At 35.5% G+C, this 17,817-nt stretch overlaps 4 protein-coding genes across 8 annotated transcripts in view; all 4 read right to left on the bottom strand.

Annotated features, from left to right (window-relative positions):
* The window catches only part of LOC104705776 (phytochrome-associated serine/threonine-protein phosphatase 3-like), a 6,238-nt gene extending 6,209 nt beyond the window's left edge, over nt 1-29 (bottom strand). The window contains exon 1 of the mRNA XM_010421851.2: nt 18-29. Within this exon, the coding sequence (XP_010420153.1) occupies nt 18-29 (12 nt within the window). The remainder of the gene's footprint in view (nt 1-17) is intronic.
* LOC104784893 (phytochrome-associated serine/threonine-protein phosphatase 1-like) lies at nt 45-2,787 on the bottom strand. The gene is made up of 9 exons (XM_010509997.2): nt 2,503-2,787; nt 2,059-2,205; nt 1,908-1,975; nt 1,445-1,502; nt 833-943; nt 692-742; nt 438-581; nt 251-346; nt 45-158 (listed from the first exon to the last, which is right to left on the bottom strand). Exons 1-9 carry the CDS (start codon nt 2,581-2,583, stop codon nt 60-62), a joined length of 855 nt encoding a protein of 284 aa, XP_010508299.1. The 5' UTR covers nt 2,584-2,787; the 3' UTR covers nt 45-59.
* LOC104784904 (transmembrane protein 53-like) lies at nt 3,021-5,905 on the bottom strand. 2 transcript variants are annotated; one of them, XM_010510009.1, is made up of 6 exons: nt 5,861-5,905; nt 5,064-5,177; nt 4,151-4,943; nt 3,947-4,052; nt 3,617-3,825; nt 3,021-3,526 (listed from the first exon to the last, which is right to left on the bottom strand). In XM_010510009.1, the coding sequence occupies exons 3-6, from the start codon at nt 4,888-4,890 to the stop codon at nt 3,256-3,258; spliced, it is 1,326 nt and encodes a 441-aa protein (XP_010508311.1). In that variant the 5' UTR covers nt 4,891-4,943; nt 5,064-5,177; nt 5,861-5,905; the 3' UTR covers nt 3,021-3,255. The 2 variants fall into 2 exon arrangements, with proteins under 2 accessions (XP_010508311.1, XP_019082562.1); XM_019227017.1 differs by lacking the exon at nt 5,861-5,905 and having other exon boundaries at nt 5,064-5,845.
* On the bottom strand, nt 9,109-17,388 carry LOC104784867 (myosin-1). Of its 4 annotated transcripts, none has more exons than XM_010509964.2 (24): nt 17,048-17,388; nt 15,972-16,320; nt 15,716-15,817; nt 15,486-15,629; nt 15,212-15,362; nt 15,078-15,105; nt 14,680-14,845; nt 14,507-14,570; nt 14,390-14,403; nt 14,203-14,287; nt 13,809-13,912; nt 13,580-13,718; nt 13,223-13,341; nt 12,693-12,845; nt 12,359-12,448; nt 12,154-12,231; nt 11,830-11,988; nt 11,438-11,644; nt 10,975-11,180; nt 10,738-10,873; nt 10,533-10,662; nt 10,272-10,418; nt 10,106-10,173; nt 9,109-10,008 (listed from the first exon to the last, which is right to left on the bottom strand). In XM_010509964.2, the coding sequence occupies exons 2-24, from the start codon at nt 16,314-16,316 to the stop codon at nt 9,337-9,339; spliced, it is 3,507 nt and encodes a 1,168-aa protein (XP_010508266.1). In that variant the 5' UTR covers nt 16,317-16,320; nt 17,048-17,388; the 3' UTR covers nt 9,109-9,336. The 4 variants fall into 4 exon arrangements, with proteins under 4 accessions (XP_010508266.1, XP_010508289.1, XP_010508281.1 ...); XM_010509987.2 differs by having other exon boundaries at nt 17,124-17,388; XM_010509979.1 differs by lacking the exon at nt 17,048-17,388 and adding an exon at nt 16,487-16,689.

Raw genomic sequence — 17,817 nt, 5'->3', positions numbered from 1 at the left:
ACCCTCTACTTACAAACAGATGCTGGCATGGCATGAAAAGAGAAGATAAGAGTATTCAATCAGATAAGATTAAAGAGATGTCTCACCATGTTGTCATTGAAACTCAATATAGACGCGACATTGCCACAGCGGTAACAGTAATTAGGTGCAGACCACACCTTCACAAAATAACCAAAAATGAACGTCATTAAGCAGAGTTTCAAAACGCCCAGTATAAAAGATGTCAGTTAATTAGAAGCAGGACACTCACAGTTACAAGGCCTTTATCTTGGAACATGTACTTGAGACCTTCTTGTACAAGCTGGTGGGCGCGGCATACTAGATCAAGCTTGTTGATATGGTTAAACTGCACAAAAAGCCAAACCCAAATATCAGAGATATGAAATTGATTTATTAGTTACAGTAGCAATTTACTATTTTGAGAGGAAAAAACATACCTCAGTGGTAACCCTGGATCCAAAAAGCCAACCAGCTCCACGTGGACTAACCGCCCATGTTTCAATATCTTCAGGATCGCTCCACATAAGATCGCAAAAGGGCCCTTCATGAGGAATTTCGCAATTTCGCTCGATCAGTCTTATCTAGAGACCACAATAGGATGAAGAGTGAGTGGATGACCTTAATAACTTGCTGAGCAGCTAGAGGCATACTTGACAGGTGAAAGCCAAAAACATTAAAATTGGAGTTTAACCTGATCAATTGTCCGAACATCCGGGGAAAGGCCACCATGAACACATAGAACCTAGACGACGCAAACTTTATATTAGTATAGTATAAAGCTTACTTATGCGTTATCAACGATAATGCCAAGCTGCAGAACAAAATAACTCACTGTGCCATCTATAATAGCTGACAGGGTAAGATAGTCAAAAACATCTGTGCAATACCGCCACGCGTTAGCGTTACCATACTTCCTTTGGCATTCATCATAGAATCCATACACCTAGATAGCATAAATAGTTATGTGTTACAACGGAATATACAATGTCGACAATCCATGTAAAAATATTTTGATCATCTTATCCGCAGATTCAAGGAAGACGTATTCGAATTGCATTAAGAGGTAAAATTGCACAACTAATCTTTGTAAAGGTTCTACAGGAGTGCGTTAAAATAAAAATTATGACTAAATTTTTTGCTTTAACAGCCTATGTATCACTTAAGAGATTCAACAGTTCCAGGATGAAGTTACATCAATAGCTATAAGGAGAACACACATGCAAAGAAAAAGTCTGGCACTATATGAAGCACCTTTTGAAATTAGCTTTCCAATACTCGATTCACATAAAATGTATCTTAGCTAACTTGACATGGCATTGCCACATGTACAAAATCAGAACTTTCAAACCCTGCTATACAACCAGAAGATAATCAAAATTACTTACCTCCTATTACTGCTTTAAAAGCACAAGAATAGATAGTAAAGGAACAGAATAACACATACCTGCGTTAGCTGTCTACTTTCATGATTTCCACGCAAAAGTGTAATATTGGCTGGATGTCTACATATTAAAATACAAAGGAATTAAAAAGCAACTCCATGCCCACAGCAAAGAAAGCTAGAAATATAAATTCCGCAAAGTCTTCCAAGGAAAAACAATGGATTTTACACCTAAAATAGAATTCTCCAGAGAACATGTATATAGTGAAAGAGCATTCAAATCTTACGTATCTTTCGAAAATGTAGAAACAGACATGACATGAGATGCTTGAGAAGCAATGACCGTTCTCGTATGGACTATTAGAATGCAATAAGTCAATGGGCATATCTCTTTCAAGGAGAGATAAAAAAATTGTCAAGATTAATTGCTTATTACACTATAACTTCGTATTAAGCACAATGAAAAGCACAAACAAGGGTATATCAAAGGCAAGATTCTATGATAACATGAGTCCCAAAAACTTACCTAGCTTTAAGAAGTAAAAGAATAGTGAAGACTTCAAGGCTGTTGTAACCTCTATCCACAAAGTCCCCCTACGAATTTCCCACAGCAAATCACGATTGCATTCATATCACATAATGTCAATAAGGAAGACAACAATAATAAAACTCTGTACCATAAATATGTAATTTGTCTCTGGAACATGACCTCCAGTCTGAAAAAGCTTCATGAGATCATGAAACTGACCATGGATATCACCACAGACGGTGACAGGACTGTTTACAGGCTGTACGTTTGACTCCTCAATGAGTATTTCTTTCACCTGTAACATTACAAACATCACCTTCTGGTTATGTAATCTTGCTAATCTACAATCAATCGCTGAGAAAGAAGGACTTAAAAATTATATCTGAATACATCCATGGTTGAATACTTGAATAGAAAGAAGAAAAACCCTAAAATCACTACACAGAGGGTAATTAAAGACCGGATTCGAATTCACGTTCCATCAAAGTAGAGAACAGCAGCAAACGAAGAAAGCTCTAAGCCTCCTCAATCGACTCAGCAGATACATTAATCCATTCAGAAGAGAAAAGCAAGCAAAGAGAAGATGACTTACGTATTCGCAAAGAAGCTGAAGCTCGTCCTCGGAAAGATGCTGACCATCTTTAACTTTGGAAATCCATTGATCCAAATCCATAGCTCCCTCTCTCTATTATATACCTCTTGACTTAGTAAGAACTTCACCTCTTTCTTTCGATTTCAATAGCGACGGGAAAAAGGAAGAATCGAATCGAATCGAATCGAATCAAGATAGATCTACCAGAGAATCTTCGACTTCGTTAGGGTTTTCACGTAAGAGGAAGAGATGAAAAAAAAAAAAAAAAATGAGAGAATGAGAGGTTCGAGTTCCACAAAATGACACAATACGGCAAAAAGAAAAGAAAAAAGATCTCGACCCAAATCCCAGATCGATCTCCGCCGCTTCAAACGCACAAATCACACTTTTGCGTTTGTATTTTTTTCGATCAAACGCAATCGTTGACGCACCAGCGTTTCATTGTAAAAATTACGATTGTTGATCCCTCTTAATTTTGAAAATTACAGAAAAGTGTCAAAAACTTTATGATCTGCGTCTCAACAAACCCTCCATGAAACAAATTAACAAAAATTCCGATACAAAGGACATCACTTTGTTGAATCTTCAATCTCCTAAATGTACATAATCCAACAATTTACAAAGGAATGGATGTGAAATCTATATACCAATCCAAACCAAAAGAATCATCAATTAGTAACTTTTTTTTGTGTGTGTATAGAGTTGAAAAGAACAACAAAAAAAAATTAGCAACAACAACACTTATGGAAGTTGCTATGAAGAATGGTGGCAGCAAGAAAGGACAAAGTTGTCCATGAAATGGTTGAGCTCAGCAGTATACAGTTCTGGGTTACTCCGGTAATGGTCTACATGAGGTGAAGATATGAAGTTGCAAGCTCGGACCTCGTGTCCTGCTTTCCTCTGCTCTACAATGAATGATTCAACTTGTTCAGCAGGTATAACTCTATCTGCAGAGCTGTAAATGTATAACTGTGGACATCTTGGTTGTGCTGATGATAAAGTGTCTAGAACATCCGCGAGTCTCCTGTGAATAATATGATTGCGTGACTTTGTTAGTGTGAAATCATAGGAACTGGATGAAAGAATGTGTTGATGAAAAGCTAGAGTTTGCTACCTGTTTACTTTAGGAAGATTTAGAATCACCGCAAAGAACTTTTCAAGGACCAAAAGCAAAGCAGTTTCTGTCGCGGCAGGTTTAGGCTGGGTGAAGTTTATACCGTTAGTTTGTGTTCCTACGTTTGACTCATATGATGAGCTTGCAGATCCTTTAGTGGCTACACTGTTCTTCTTCAAGAACGCAGCTGAGAAACCCGACGCCCATACCTGTTTTTTACAAGCCAAATTAGTGTCCAGAAATCGGAATCTATAAAAAGAATTAATCAAGTTCCGTAATGATGGCTAAAACCGTGTAGACATAGCTATGCATGCAAGAACCATTGCTTACCGTAGGATCTGCAGCAGCAACAGGAGCTGAATCCACTATGCAGCCTTTAACCTTTCCCATCAATGATGAATCTTGCTTCTGAAACTTTTCCAAAATGGCTCCATATCTGCATATATGCAATAATTGATGGGAAATTCGCTCAGTGAAATGTGAAACAGCAATGTAAACACATGAAAGAAACCCGGAGATATAGATAGAACTCACGTTAACCACCCGGTGTTGCTGAAGGTGTGAAAGACGAGATTTTTCTTCTGCTCTTCATCTAACCAATCAGCCAAATGATTAACCAGCGACTCAATGTTCTTCTCTGCTTTTCCTCCAACTTGATAACTCATAATCTCATTCATGGGAAGAGTAAATGTGATGACATGGTAACCCCTTGAAGTATACCATTCCGCATATTTTTTAAGATGCTTCTGCTTTGATCCAAGCCATCCAAGCAAAACCACAACAGTTCTATTCTTCTCCAACGCACAGCTCGAGGAACCAGACACATCGACCGCACTAGTCTCAGGCAAATGCCATCTATAGGAAACATCAGGAACCACCAGAGAAGCCCCGATTGTGAATGCTGATGGTTTCGATGCCTTAGCCAATTCTGCAGACTGATAAACATTACGAAGAGCGGACAGAGAAGTAAGAGAAGGAGCGAGATCACAGCACGGATAAGGTGCTAGGAGATCAACATTTGGTACATGAACACGAATTCTCGACAAAAAGGATAAATCCGCGAGCTTGGATGCTGAGAGTTGAGAAACCCACAAGGAGCTTTCGTCCTGAACATAACCAGACACTGAAGCAGTAGCAATCTGCTCTGAATCAGAACCTCGAACTAGTGATCTAAGAGATGAGAACCTCTCAGAGACATCAGCAGAGACAGAAGCGGCAATAACAGCAGCAGCAGCAACAAGTGGCCGTTGGATGATCCCAGACAAAGAACCCATGATTGGCCAAAAATCTAGCAGCAGACCAGTCTCAATAATAGAAAAACAAGTCCCTGTTATATATAAGAAGAGATAGATTTGTAATAAGTATCGAGAGACACACACACGGAGACAGACACATGTTTAAAACGCGTGTAAGACTCCAAGATTGTAGGGACATGGTGTTAAATTACCTGGAAGGTTCTTCTTCAAACTCGGGCTGTCAAAACTTGACAGCCCGACCTCTAATGGACTGATGAATTGTCAGAAGTCAAATCAATCTTTCTCTCCCACCCAATAACACTTCCCTGCAAGAAAATGTTGTAAGTCAAAATTATCTATTTTAGTTTAAACAGTTTTTAAGCTTATGATGTTGACACAAAGGGGAAAATTAAAAAAAAAAAAATAACTTTAATCTTCTCTACTATTTGTTCTTCTCTAAAATCATGATGATCCCCACCTCTAACCAAAAAAAAAAGTATTTTTCAATTGGATGATTATGTCTTCCCCTACCCCAGAACTGATGAGAAAAAAAACGATGATGAACAATTTAAAACTTTTTATTCCCCCAAAATAAACAACCCAATTGAGATGGTGGAGAGGTTGAATCCCCAATTTTGCAAAAGACACAACACCACGAGAATTTTACCATAAATTGAAAACAGTTTGAGAAAATAGAAAACCCAAAACGAAAAAAAAAAGAAAAGAAGAGCTTGATCAATCTCGCAGATAGATCTCTCTCGACGTGACAATGGCGATCTTCCCGTTATATGGGAGGAGAGGCATCGAATAAAGACAATGATTAAACCAGACGGAAAACCAAAAGATTTCGAAACCCGCTAACGAATTGGGTACGCAAAAATAAATCAAATCGAATTCCAGAAGAGCAAATTGAAGAAACTTAGAACAAAAACAGAAAAGATGGGGCGGAGACAAGAAAAGAGTAAATGTTGTGAATCGGAGCAAGAAAAAAGAAAAAAAAAAAACTCACCACAGAGAGACGAGAAAGAGGGAAAAAGAGAGAGAGATTAAATTTTGTGTTTGTTTTGTTTTTTTTTTAGGGCAAAGGGAAGGAAGAAGAAGAAGAAGACGAAGGTAAATAAACTCAATCTTAGAATTAAATAAAGGGTTCCCTTAAATAAATATGTACAGTACTGTCTTCGTATAAAAGAACCGAACATGTTTTTATTAACTGTTTTTTTTTTTTTTTTTAAAAAGACCATTTATAATATATATTCAGTCTTGATATTTTGTTCTTTTATTTATATTAAATATATTTTTATATAGAACTTTGTTGATCCGAAGGTTAATAAATTGTTTAATATTATTTTTATAAAAATAGAATCTATTTCTAGGCAATGTCATTTTTTTCAGATTATGCATGGAAGACTTATTGGCAATCTTTAGTGTGTGTTGTAGGTAAATTTGTTTGTTTATAGATGTAACTATTACAACAACAACAAAATGACTGTTCGTTATGAAATAGTTTTTGTTTTTTGTTTTTAGATTTAAGGATTTGTTAAAAATATATACATATATATATTTATTATAAGATTATATCAAAAATCTAAATATTAGTATAAAAACTGACACGAACAAAAAGATGTGTCTGAATTATTTATATTATAAAATTCAGAATTTGACTAATTCCTACCAAAAGCTAAAGTAGCTAAAGAGAGTACATTTGAATCAAACGTCTCAAGATAATTTAACAAGAAAAAAAACGCTAAATTAGTATTACAATTACAAGACCACTTGGGGACTTGGATGTGGGAACTGGGAACATACGACATTTCAATGACGCCAAAAGAAAAGGAGGGGTTTTATGAACGAGAGAGTTATGTATGTATCTTGTGGCTGAGAGAAAACACATGCCTGGACGGGTGGTGCAAAGGAGCTTTTGATAATGGAAGAATATTCGATTTGGATATCCAATTAAAATAAAAAGAAAATTCGATTAGTATTCCCAATATGAATGTATGCAGGAATCTTGGTTTTACATTAAGCCATATTGTCCCCACCACCACTTCCCTTTTTATGCATTTCTCCATGACTTTTGGAAATCTTTTTTTAAAAAATGATTTATTCTTAATCGGAGGATTGCCAAAAAAAAAGTGTTTGGATTCGTCTTAATCCTCTTTGTAGCTTAGTTAACTTTTTTTCTTTGAATTATATATGACGTCTAATTGATTCCAAAGTAAAACATTTTGGTCGATAAAGACATTTCTTTTCTTGATTCTTGAATATATTCTATTAAAGCTGAAGTACTCACAAGACTCAAATTGGACCATGACTTTGTTTTGATATGTTTTTCATTAAAAATGATTAGAGAATCACTTAATTTAATTAAATTAGTTTTGATTTATCTAAATGACCAGTATACCCTTGGGTCGATCACTAAAAACTAACCGGGTCGGGACGCGGATCCTCTCTGACCCGAAAATAGAAAAAAAAAATTTGCGGATCTGTTTGTTCTCCAGATTAATAATTTTCGGATTATGTATATTATTTGATTCAAGAATAGTTAAACACACAACCAAACAAAAGTATAATCCCTATAAATAAGGAAACTGGTATCAGAGTATTTAATGGCTTCAGTAATATCAAATATTAACTACTACCATACTTAATCCCTATAATTATTACGAATATTAATAATAATGAGAAATCTTTAATACTTATCAATTGTGACTTTGTTGCTTCCAAAATAATCAATAGATTAAATACGAAATTGTATATATATGTAAACTTATTTGATTTGCTTTTATATTGTGAGATATTTACGGAAACAACAAATCAACTTAATACAATTAAATAAAAACAAATCATCATTTAGTTTAGATTTTTTAATATTTCCTTAACGAAATTATAGTAATTAATTATGATTAGTATAGATGGAAAGAATAAAAAACGCAGAAATTATATATATGTAAAGTTGTAAACTAATTTACAGAAAATGTGTATTGTATATCCCACATCGACTAAATATTTTGGAATATGGTTGATAATCACTATAAATATATGACTAATATGTTTTGAGTACAAATGAGCAGGAAGCTTGATTTATCAGGTATCCAAATTTAACAGTTTAATTTGGTTCTAGATTTGAGCATATTTAAACTTTTAAAAGTAAACATAAAATAATATATTTACGTTTTTTAAAAAAGTTTAAGATATTTATAAATATTTAAATTTTTATAGAATGTTTAAATTATTATAAATATTTGAACTCCATCGAAAGTTTTAAATATTATAAGATATTGAAAGTCTATAAAATATTTAAGTAATATTAATATTTTTACTCTTAAAAATTTTAAGATATATAAAAAGTTCGAGTTAAACCCGTTGAAACAGGTATTTTTATCAAACTATAAATTAAATTGAGTTTTTTATAATTTTGCTGAGATTTGATATATCAAATATTAACTTCTAAATAATAACCTAAATATACATAATCTCACTATAAATACAATGGTTTCTTAACCATTGAAATATCTCAGACTAAAATTTAACAAGCAACTTCTCCTGTTTTGACGACAAACCAAAATAAAGAAAAACTCATTCTCTTACAAAACTACTATCCGATATTGCGGTGTGTCTATCCTTTTACAAAACTACTATCCAATATTGTGGTGTGTTTGTTTTCGTGTAAAGGTACATTCTATAAACTACATTCTACAAACTACTTACTCTATTAGGATTTTCAATTTATTGTATAATCCCAAATATACTAATAAACACTATATAAATAAATAAAATAAGTTAAAATAAAAAACTACATTACAAAAATGCAAATTACAAAAAAAACTAACTAATAAAATATATAATCCCGTGCTATAGCACGCGGTATCACGTAGATTATTGAACTAGTAAAATTCGTATCATCGAATAGCCCACTAGATTGCTGATTTTACACAAAAAGAATCTAATTCTGTAGTTACTATTCTATTTTTCCATCGAGGACAAACTACCTAATTATTATTATTCTTTTTTCATCTTCAAACAAATATGTATACAAATACCGTAATAATCATTAGTTGTGGTCTTTAAAGGTACACTTCATGTTTTGCTATGTACACTTGAAGCGTGGAAGCAACTCTTTTACCCATTTACTTAATAAGCAAAAAGAGTACAAACATACCTTTGCCTATTTTAATCATATAAATGTTGGATTAAAATATGTAAGCATTGCAGAATTATAACTCCCCAAATCGCAACACTTGTTATATTAAAAAGATGGAGAAGAAAAAGAAATTTACAAACTTAAATTAAGATTTTTGTTTTTTTTGTTTTTTTTGTTTTTGTTTTGTATAATCACAGAACCTTCCTTCACAATGAGAGGCAAAACGAGGTTGTCTCAAGAACATCATCAACTACTTTACCAGATTAAAACCCGCCAAATCTTAATTAGCAAACGACCAAAGTTTGCCTCTAAGAACAATCTCCTCCTCTCCATCAATATCAATATCAGTACCTAGTGCTATTTCTCCTTCCCCACCACTTCCTCTTCACTTTCTCCATCGAACCACTGCTCTCTTCACTCCCCAGCTTGCTCAGTATCAGTTTCGTTTCCCTTAATCTCCCTCCATAATCCTTTTTCCATGTCTCAAACATCTGTTTTAGCCTCCTCAGCTCTCTGTCTGGATTCAAGTTTGCTTCCACCTGACCAGATTTCACTTCCACCAAGAACTTTACGTCATCACCAAACACTTGAGCTCTCTGTTCGAACTCTTCTGCTAACCGCCCAATCACACTTAGACCCGCGCTCATAGGCTGTAGTCTTGACCCTCCTCCGTTGCTTGTTTGGCTCCTGAACTGATTACTGCTTGAATCCCAATCCGTTGCATCGCTTGCATTGACCGATGCATCCGAGTTTCTCGCCGAGTCCTCAACCGCTAGGCTTTTCTTTGCTATGGAAAGACTGGACTGCAATGACCTCATTTGCTTTTGCCAGATCTCTTCCATTGATTTCATCTTTGTCTCGTATTCTGACCACCGGTTCTCATACTGTTGAAGCCTCTGCTGGAGAATGTCATTCTCCTCTTCCTTCTCACGCAGGGCAGCTTCCGCTTTAAGTACCCTGCGTTGAAGCTCAGAAAGTACTGATGCCTTTACTAGCACCTCACCTGACTCATTTGTCTAAGCAGTTGGTCAAAAATAGATCACATCAGTAAGATGAAAGAAAACATAAAGATACTGCGAGAAGACAGGAGTGGAAATATAATAACCCCTTTACCTTAGTGCCTCCAGATTTTAACCATCCAATATCCCCTGAGCATCTTCTAACCAACCAACCACGAATTGCTGCGAAAAAGTTACAATAATTAAGTATCCACAATGAAAATCAGCTAGTCCAGATGATATGATCTGTAACATCTAAGAAATACAATAAACCCTTATACCTGATTGTAACGAAACCGATGCATCGGTGATTCCCTTATACTGCTGCCTAGCAATCTTGCTTTTAACTTGGCTTTGTATTGTAGCAGCAGCCCTATGCCTCCTTAGTAACTCGGCAAACTCTTTTCTTATCTTCTCTCCACGAATAACTAGGAAAAAAAAGGTGGGAAGAAGCAATATCTCAGTTAGCTCAAAATGTCTCCATCATGATCGAGACAAAGATGCAAAACCAAGGTAATTAAATCGAGACAAAAGAGTCATACATGACTGGAGAATAGAAATTCCCATTTTAAGCTCCTTCAGGTGACAGCGTGCTTGGTATCCTCTAAAAGAGCTTTGAACACGTAAAATGCCATGGAGCGTACGGTTCCTCGTATCCTCAAGAACCCCAATCTGCAATGCACATGATAATCTTATCCCTGCACTTTTAAAAGAAAGTCTTTGACATCAGGCGAGTAGATATTATACCTGGCCGGTCCTGAAAAACAACTTTGTGTAGCCAACTTGATACATCTCCGGCAAGATATTAAACTGATGGAGAATCGCAACTGAAACACTTAAAGGATCTTCATCGGCAATGTTCTCCACCAGAAGGAAACCATACCTGCAGTATGATCGTTTAAAAACCAATATGGTTACAACTTAAGAAGAAACTCCTACAATGTCCCTTGCATAACTACTAAAAATGATGAATGGCGTTGTCACCTTCGGGAAAATTTCTGATGAGACATTCTTGTAGGAAATCCAGACCGTGAAATTCGAACCACTTCTAGGACCCCGCAACATCTTAGCTGCTGTAAGACAAGCCCTTGCTCATACAACCCAGGAGATTGAACATTATTTGGCTTGATGCAGCGAATGAAATGTGGAGTAGTGTTCCCTAAACGTTGCATCAATTGGAAGAGTTGACCCTTGAAAAATCCAGGCAAGATCATTAATAACAAAATATCATCGAATATGAGATGCTTGCTCTTCCTACAGTCTAAGAAGAAGCCTTTAGAATAAGAAAGGGGTATAAAATAATTGTAGTGAGAGAGGCAAAAATTGGTAATCACAACAAGTTTTAAAGATTTATACGCGGTATTGTTGTCACCACATCTATGCAGATAATGAGTTTAAAAGTAAAGCATGTAGCCAAAACGGAGTAACATCAGTCAAAATACCCTACCTTAAATTTAGTAGCTACGCTCAAACGCTGGGAATCAGCACCACCTGCTTTGTATAAAGGGCCGGCAACAGGTTTTTCAGATTGGATCAGCATGCTAGAAGCAAATGCTTGAGGAAGGAGGCAAGAACAAGAGGACAAAAGATGAATAGAATCCAAATGCAACAAGTCTCTGTTCTTCTCTAGAAATCCAGTCGTCTCATATGTAACCTGGTTCGGAAAAGCAATTAAGAAAGCAAGCTGTCAAGAAGTATTCCATGTTCGAGACTAGGTTCCTGTTTTCTTTCGAATAATGAACAACTGTGAAAGAGCTCATAGATCCCATTATAATATGCCTTTTGTATTTTCTGGAATGCTATGTATATTGGTGTCATTGAGGTTTCAGAAGCTATTACCTCTCCTGCATAATGCACAACTGTGAAAAGTTTCCCTTTATCTCCTCTGAAACATGAATTAGAGTGTAGATGCTCTTTTAGCTTGTTTGCAAGTGTCACATCTGTGCCATTCGGAAATGTAGATTCCTCATCCAAAAGAGAGAGCAGCCCCAACGGTTTCTGCATAGACAACAGACGTAATTACCATAAAAAATATGTCTCAGACTGAAAGTAAGCATTTCACCAAATAAACTACGGTTTTATAGTGTGTATAAGTTGAAATCTATTATCTTCTTATTAGGGTGTCCATCTCGCTTCCTAGTCTACTGTCTTCTTATTATCTACCTTTTCAAAGAGACTAAGACAATCTTGGTTGTCCTCAAAATCAACCCTAGTCCAGTCAATGCCATCCTGGATATATTCCTGAAAAAAGTAGAAAGAAACATTACTAACTTCGATCAGAGAAAGTTGAGCTTTTAGATTGTAGCTCTATGTGAATGCAGGACCGAATGAGCCGGTATAGTTCGTACAGAATGGGACAACTTTTTACCTCTTGCTCCAGCTTGAACAGATGACGATTAAAGTGTTGCTGCAATCTCTCATTTGCATAATTTATACAGAACTGCTCAAAGCTATTTTTCTGCAGATGAATGAAAGTTGTTTAGCAAATCTATAAAATACATAAATGAACTTGAAAGGCCTCTTTTTGTGTTAAGATATGTCCTCTTAGATCCTAATAGCTATTTCAACAATTCATTGGCGAAAGAGTTCTAGTATTTGTCACTATTTAGGGATGCCATTGCCAACTGAAGGTCTAAATAATAGCTGCTAGCAATCGTGATTTTGTTCAGGAGAAAACACAGAGAGACAGAGCAGAAACATACATCAAATGATTCGAAGCCGTAGATATCAAGAATACTGATAGATCTACCAGTCCGCCTCTTTCCCACTGCAAGAGATTTGTTGATTTGTTCAACTAGCCAGTCAAACAGGCACGAGTAGATTGATTTTGCTAAAGCATCTCTTGCATCAATGGCCTGAAAGAAAGAATGAAAAAAAATCAGCAAAAGGGAAAATGTTAAGTAAAAGAAGGACAAGAATGATTACGATATTAAAAATGAGCAAAGAATAGAAAATATTGTCATAATCTTCGGAGGGATAAAATGTCTACTGTGAGACTTGATGCCAAACGAAATTGAACGCATTAATTTCATATAAATGTGAAGCATGGAATCATGGATGCAAAGAACAATATGCAAGTGCAAGAAGGTAGACATCAACCAGAGCAGAAAAATTCCTATTGCTCATTTTACCAGATTGCTACTCCATATTGACTCTACAAAACTCTACTTCAAGTCTTCAAGTCTAATAATACACATATAAAATGTAAGCAAATCTTGTAAAAGGCATATACCTGCGGTAATGTTAGCTTCTGAACAATGGTATCATTCCTAACTCTCATGTTACGTTTCGATAAAGTTAGCGTAAGATCATTGATGTTGCACCCGATCAGTTTAGCGACAGTTGACAAACCTGAAAAAGGAAAAAACAAGTACATCACATAGGTAATCTATCTGCCAGATGAAGCAACACATGAAGCAAAAAAATTCTTGTTTCCAACTCCAAGACCCGAGATGACAGAAATGTTTGGAATATAGTAAGCAACATCATAGAAAAGCGTAGCGGGCATGCAGTTATAACGCATGGACGCAAAAGAGAAACATTTATAATCAAAGAGAAACATCACTAGTTAGGGACTAAAGTGGCTTACTTTCATCTGCTACAGGTTCAACATGGTTTTCATTGTCAATAACGGTGAAGGAAACATTCCCCAGCCATAATACTGCAGCAAGCATTGCAAATACACTTTCTTGATCTTCTTTACTAACGTGCACAATGTCTAGAGCTTCCTGCAACAGCGAAGGATTAATCAATAGATAGAAAAATAAAGTTCTGAAATGCGGAGGAAGAAGAAAGTATCTTCTGAAAGAGGGAATTACCTTAACAGTGTGAAAACGTTCAGCATCATCAACTCCATTGATTGAATAACAATTACTCTGTCCCAAATATTTATACTCATGTGCGCTTGTCAGATTTAGCTTCTCTGCATTTAAAAATGAATGGGGGGGAAACAGAACACACATAAATAACTTTCCACCATTTACTAAATGTGTACACCTAACAATCACAACATTGACTCAAAGACTGATGGTTGACATAATTTATCTTCATTTGAGATTAGATACAACCGAAAATATGTTAAGCACACAAAGTTAATCCGAAAACCTACAGTAAACAATTTACAGACTTGATAACGGCCACCAACAATTAGGCCAGAAGGTTTAAAGTCACCTTTATAAGAAACCTTTTAGGATTCATTTTTTCTAAACATACCTCTAAGTGCAGGTGACGCCCCAGCACAAAGCTGATAAAATATATGATATGATCTTTCCCCTTCAGCACATTGGACCACTCTAGACTGTTAAAATGGGTCAACGTACAAAGAAAAATATGTCAATGTTAATGAATCATCTTCAAAAAGGAAAGAAATTAAGCAGGGAAAATCATCTAACGAAGCTACCTTTTCAAGTAAAACTGCAAAATTTGAAGAACATGCCAAAAAAAGAAAGAAGCTAAGTTAGCTTTGTAGAAATAACTAAACAAAATGAAGTTGCAAAATAATAAGGTTTGCACTTACATGTTTGAACTTGAGCACCAGATATCTTTCCACTTTCACTAAAATGAATCTCTATTAGCTTCCCCTGTGAATTTTAATATCAAAACAACATTGTGAGACATACGAAGACCCAAAACATTCAACAACATAGCATATAAGGGAACAATAATATGCACTATGATGAAAGGGCTTACAAAACGACTAGAATTATCATTCCTCAATGTTTTTGCATTTCCAAATGCTTCCAAAATGGGATTAGTCTTAAGTATCTCATATTCGATTCCGCTTCCACCTCCAAGGGCAGCCAAGTATTGCATAGCTATCTTAGCTGTCTCTGTTTTCCCTGCTCCACTCTCGCCGCTGGATGAGAAATAGAATCATGTTATAAGAATACTCCACCACAATACACAAACTGGAAGCACCTCTTCATCCAACAAATTTACTAGTCCTAGTGTGTGGTAACTAATGCATCTTTACATGTCATGAAGACTAATGTATAGCCAAAAACTTACACTCATGCTACTGCCATATGAAATCCAATAGGCGTGAAAATTCACAAAAACTAAGCATAAAAGAGGACATTTCTACTAACCTGATAATGATAGATTGGTTAACTTCATCTGGATTGGAAAAGATAAAACGGTGTGAGAACTGAATTGTTTTGTAACTCATGAGAATTGCAAAGTTAACTTTCAATAATTAACAAACAATAAAGCATGATCTCACCGCGTATCATTTCGCGAATTGCTGTATCTGCAATTGCATACACATGAGGACTCTCATTTGATCGCTTCCTGTATGCTTCGATGTAGCGATTCCCGTATAAAGGAACCTCCTTGAAAGGATTCACAGCCACCAAAACTGGCCCTGCTTTTGTCTAGTGCCATAAAAGGAAAAGGTTAGAAAAGCAAAATAGTAAATGCTTGAACATCTACGACAACAGATTCAGGGGAAAGACTATAAACCTGATGAACAAAAACTATCAGAACAAAAAACTTACATATATCATGTCTTGGTTGTATCGATAGTTGAGGTTGTACAAAACTGATGGCTCGTTTAAGTAACTTAGTTGCATTAGATCGTCTACTCCATCAAGAATATCAGGATTTGCAGGTACTAGAGTCTCTGATATAACTTTTATAACCTGTTTAATCAAGTGCAGAAGTGATAGCTGATCATCCACTTGAACTATTAACTCATGCCTACTTTGGGATATAAAAATTCACTTACTTTTCCCTCGGGCAAAGAAATAACAGACTCGTCTCCTGAAGTTGACAATATCTTCCCAAGCTCCCAGTTACCATTTGGAAGTTGAATCCAAGATTGCAGTATCTAAAGTTAAAAACTGTCAAAATTTCATCCCAGCTCTTATAACTTCAGAAGCAATAAGTTTGTTCTCAGTTTAGCTAGAAATCCATGAAATCTGTGACTGTGCCACAGAACCCTCAAGCCTCGAGAATCAGAAGATGTAAATCTAAGGAAATACCTTCTTTCGAGCATATGCACTAGTGTCGCTCCACCTGCGTTCATCACCATCACTCTGAGGCAAGGGCATTGCAGTAGTACCAGGATCCACACCATTGATCAAAGACTGCTCTTCAACAAAAACACCGTTCCCGCTATAAGGTGAATCCTCAGTATCCCCAGCAGCAGTAGCAGTTCGACTAACACCATTCCTTAAGCCAACTTTTCTTGGAATACTCGAATTGGTCGAGGAAACACTCCCGCCAGAAGATTTTTCAAGTCGATCAGAGACCGGTGAACCATCGAATCTATAGTCTGCCGGCAAAGATTTAAGCGACTGCATAGATGGAGTAACCTTTTGGGACATTGTACTGCAAGAAAGAAAAGAAACTTATCAGCTTAAATGGAAGTGTTCAAGAAACAAAAAAAGTAAAGAATCTAGTCATAGATGACAATCTATATTTGGTTTCCATAAAGCTTTTGAAGAAGAACCCCACTCCAAAAGACCTATCTAGCTTCTAATGGCGGGGGCCATACTTTTAAGGACATAGACTGAAATGCTTTTTTTCCTTAGTCTTCAGTCAGTGTTTTCAAGTTTCTCTATCAGAATGGGAAATGTTAGGCCAATCTCTGAATAAACTTGATGGAGTAAACAATAAAAAAAGATCTCATGAAACGACGACATTGATTGAAGAGGTTGACGAAATCTTGAGAAGGAGATTTAAAAAAAAAAAAAAAAAAAAAAANATATCTAAATGGCTTTGCCTGGTTGACATTTTAACACATCTCTTTGCTGAAATTTTCAACAAATCGAAAAATTGAACAGATTGACAAAAAAAAAAGCTAACAAATTTAGCTCAAATCTTGAGATACAAAAGAAAACTTCCTTATCCTCCTATGTTCACTACACGCAAACCAAACAGAAGACGACACGAAATTTCTCATTTTTTTTTTTTTAATTAGAATTCATAAAAATAGAAACATAACAAAAGCAGAAATTTCTCAAATTTTTGCGATTTAAAGACCCGTTATTACAACTCCAAAAACCCTTAATCAGAGCTCTGCTCAGCGAAAAGATGTAAAGCCAATCGGGAACACCTTGAGGAGAAAAACTTCAGATTCTCTAAAAGAATTGGTTTTTCTGGGAGATAGATCTCAGACAGAGAAAACCCACCACACAGAACAAACTTCAGACTCACTCCGGAAATGAAAGAACAAAATGGGTAAAGAACAACAGAGTATAATACAAATGCGGTAGAAGAAGTGAAGATACAAAAAGAAAGAGTATAAAATTTCCCCAAAGTAAAACAGTGGAGAGACTGCTTGAGAGATTTCAATTTCACTGAGAAATTTTGGAGAGAATATCTTTAAAAGTGCAGCTTTTTCTCTGCTTCACAAGAAGAAGAAAAAAAAAAAAAAAAAAGGAAACCGCTGTTTTCTAAATTTTTTTTTTAATTTCCTTTATTTTTCTCTTTCAGAAGAATTTAAACAGTTCTTTATTTTTTAGAAAAGAAAGAAAAAAAAAAAAGATTATAAAATTATCCGACAATTTTGAATGTCTTTGCGTTTTTTTGCCACCAACTGAATTTTGAAAACGATGAATTTTCAGCACCTCACGTGCTTTGAATTGACAATTATACCCTCGTTTTTGGTGTATTTATTTCTTAAACCGATCTTCTTGTTTCTTTCTTTTTTTTTTTTTTTTTTAGTTTTGAGTTTTCAAATTATATGATCATAGATTTTAATGCTGATATTTTCCTCTTTTAATGTTCTTAATTCGAATTTAAATTTCATTTTTTTTTTGAAATCCTTACAAATATATGTCTTGGAGTTGGCCTCTTGGGGAGAGTGTTGAGTAAAAGTAGTTT

This window comes from Camelina sativa, chromosome 1 (assembly GCF_000633955.1).
Source record: "Camelina sativa cultivar DH55 chromosome 1, Cs, whole genome shotgun sequence".
Lineage (NCBI taxonomy): Eukaryota > Viridiplantae > Streptophyta > Magnoliopsida > Brassicales > Brassicaceae > Camelina > Camelina sativa.
The sequence above is the reverse complement of the archived record's forward strand: the minus strand, read 5'-3'. Positions and strand labels throughout refer to the sequence as shown.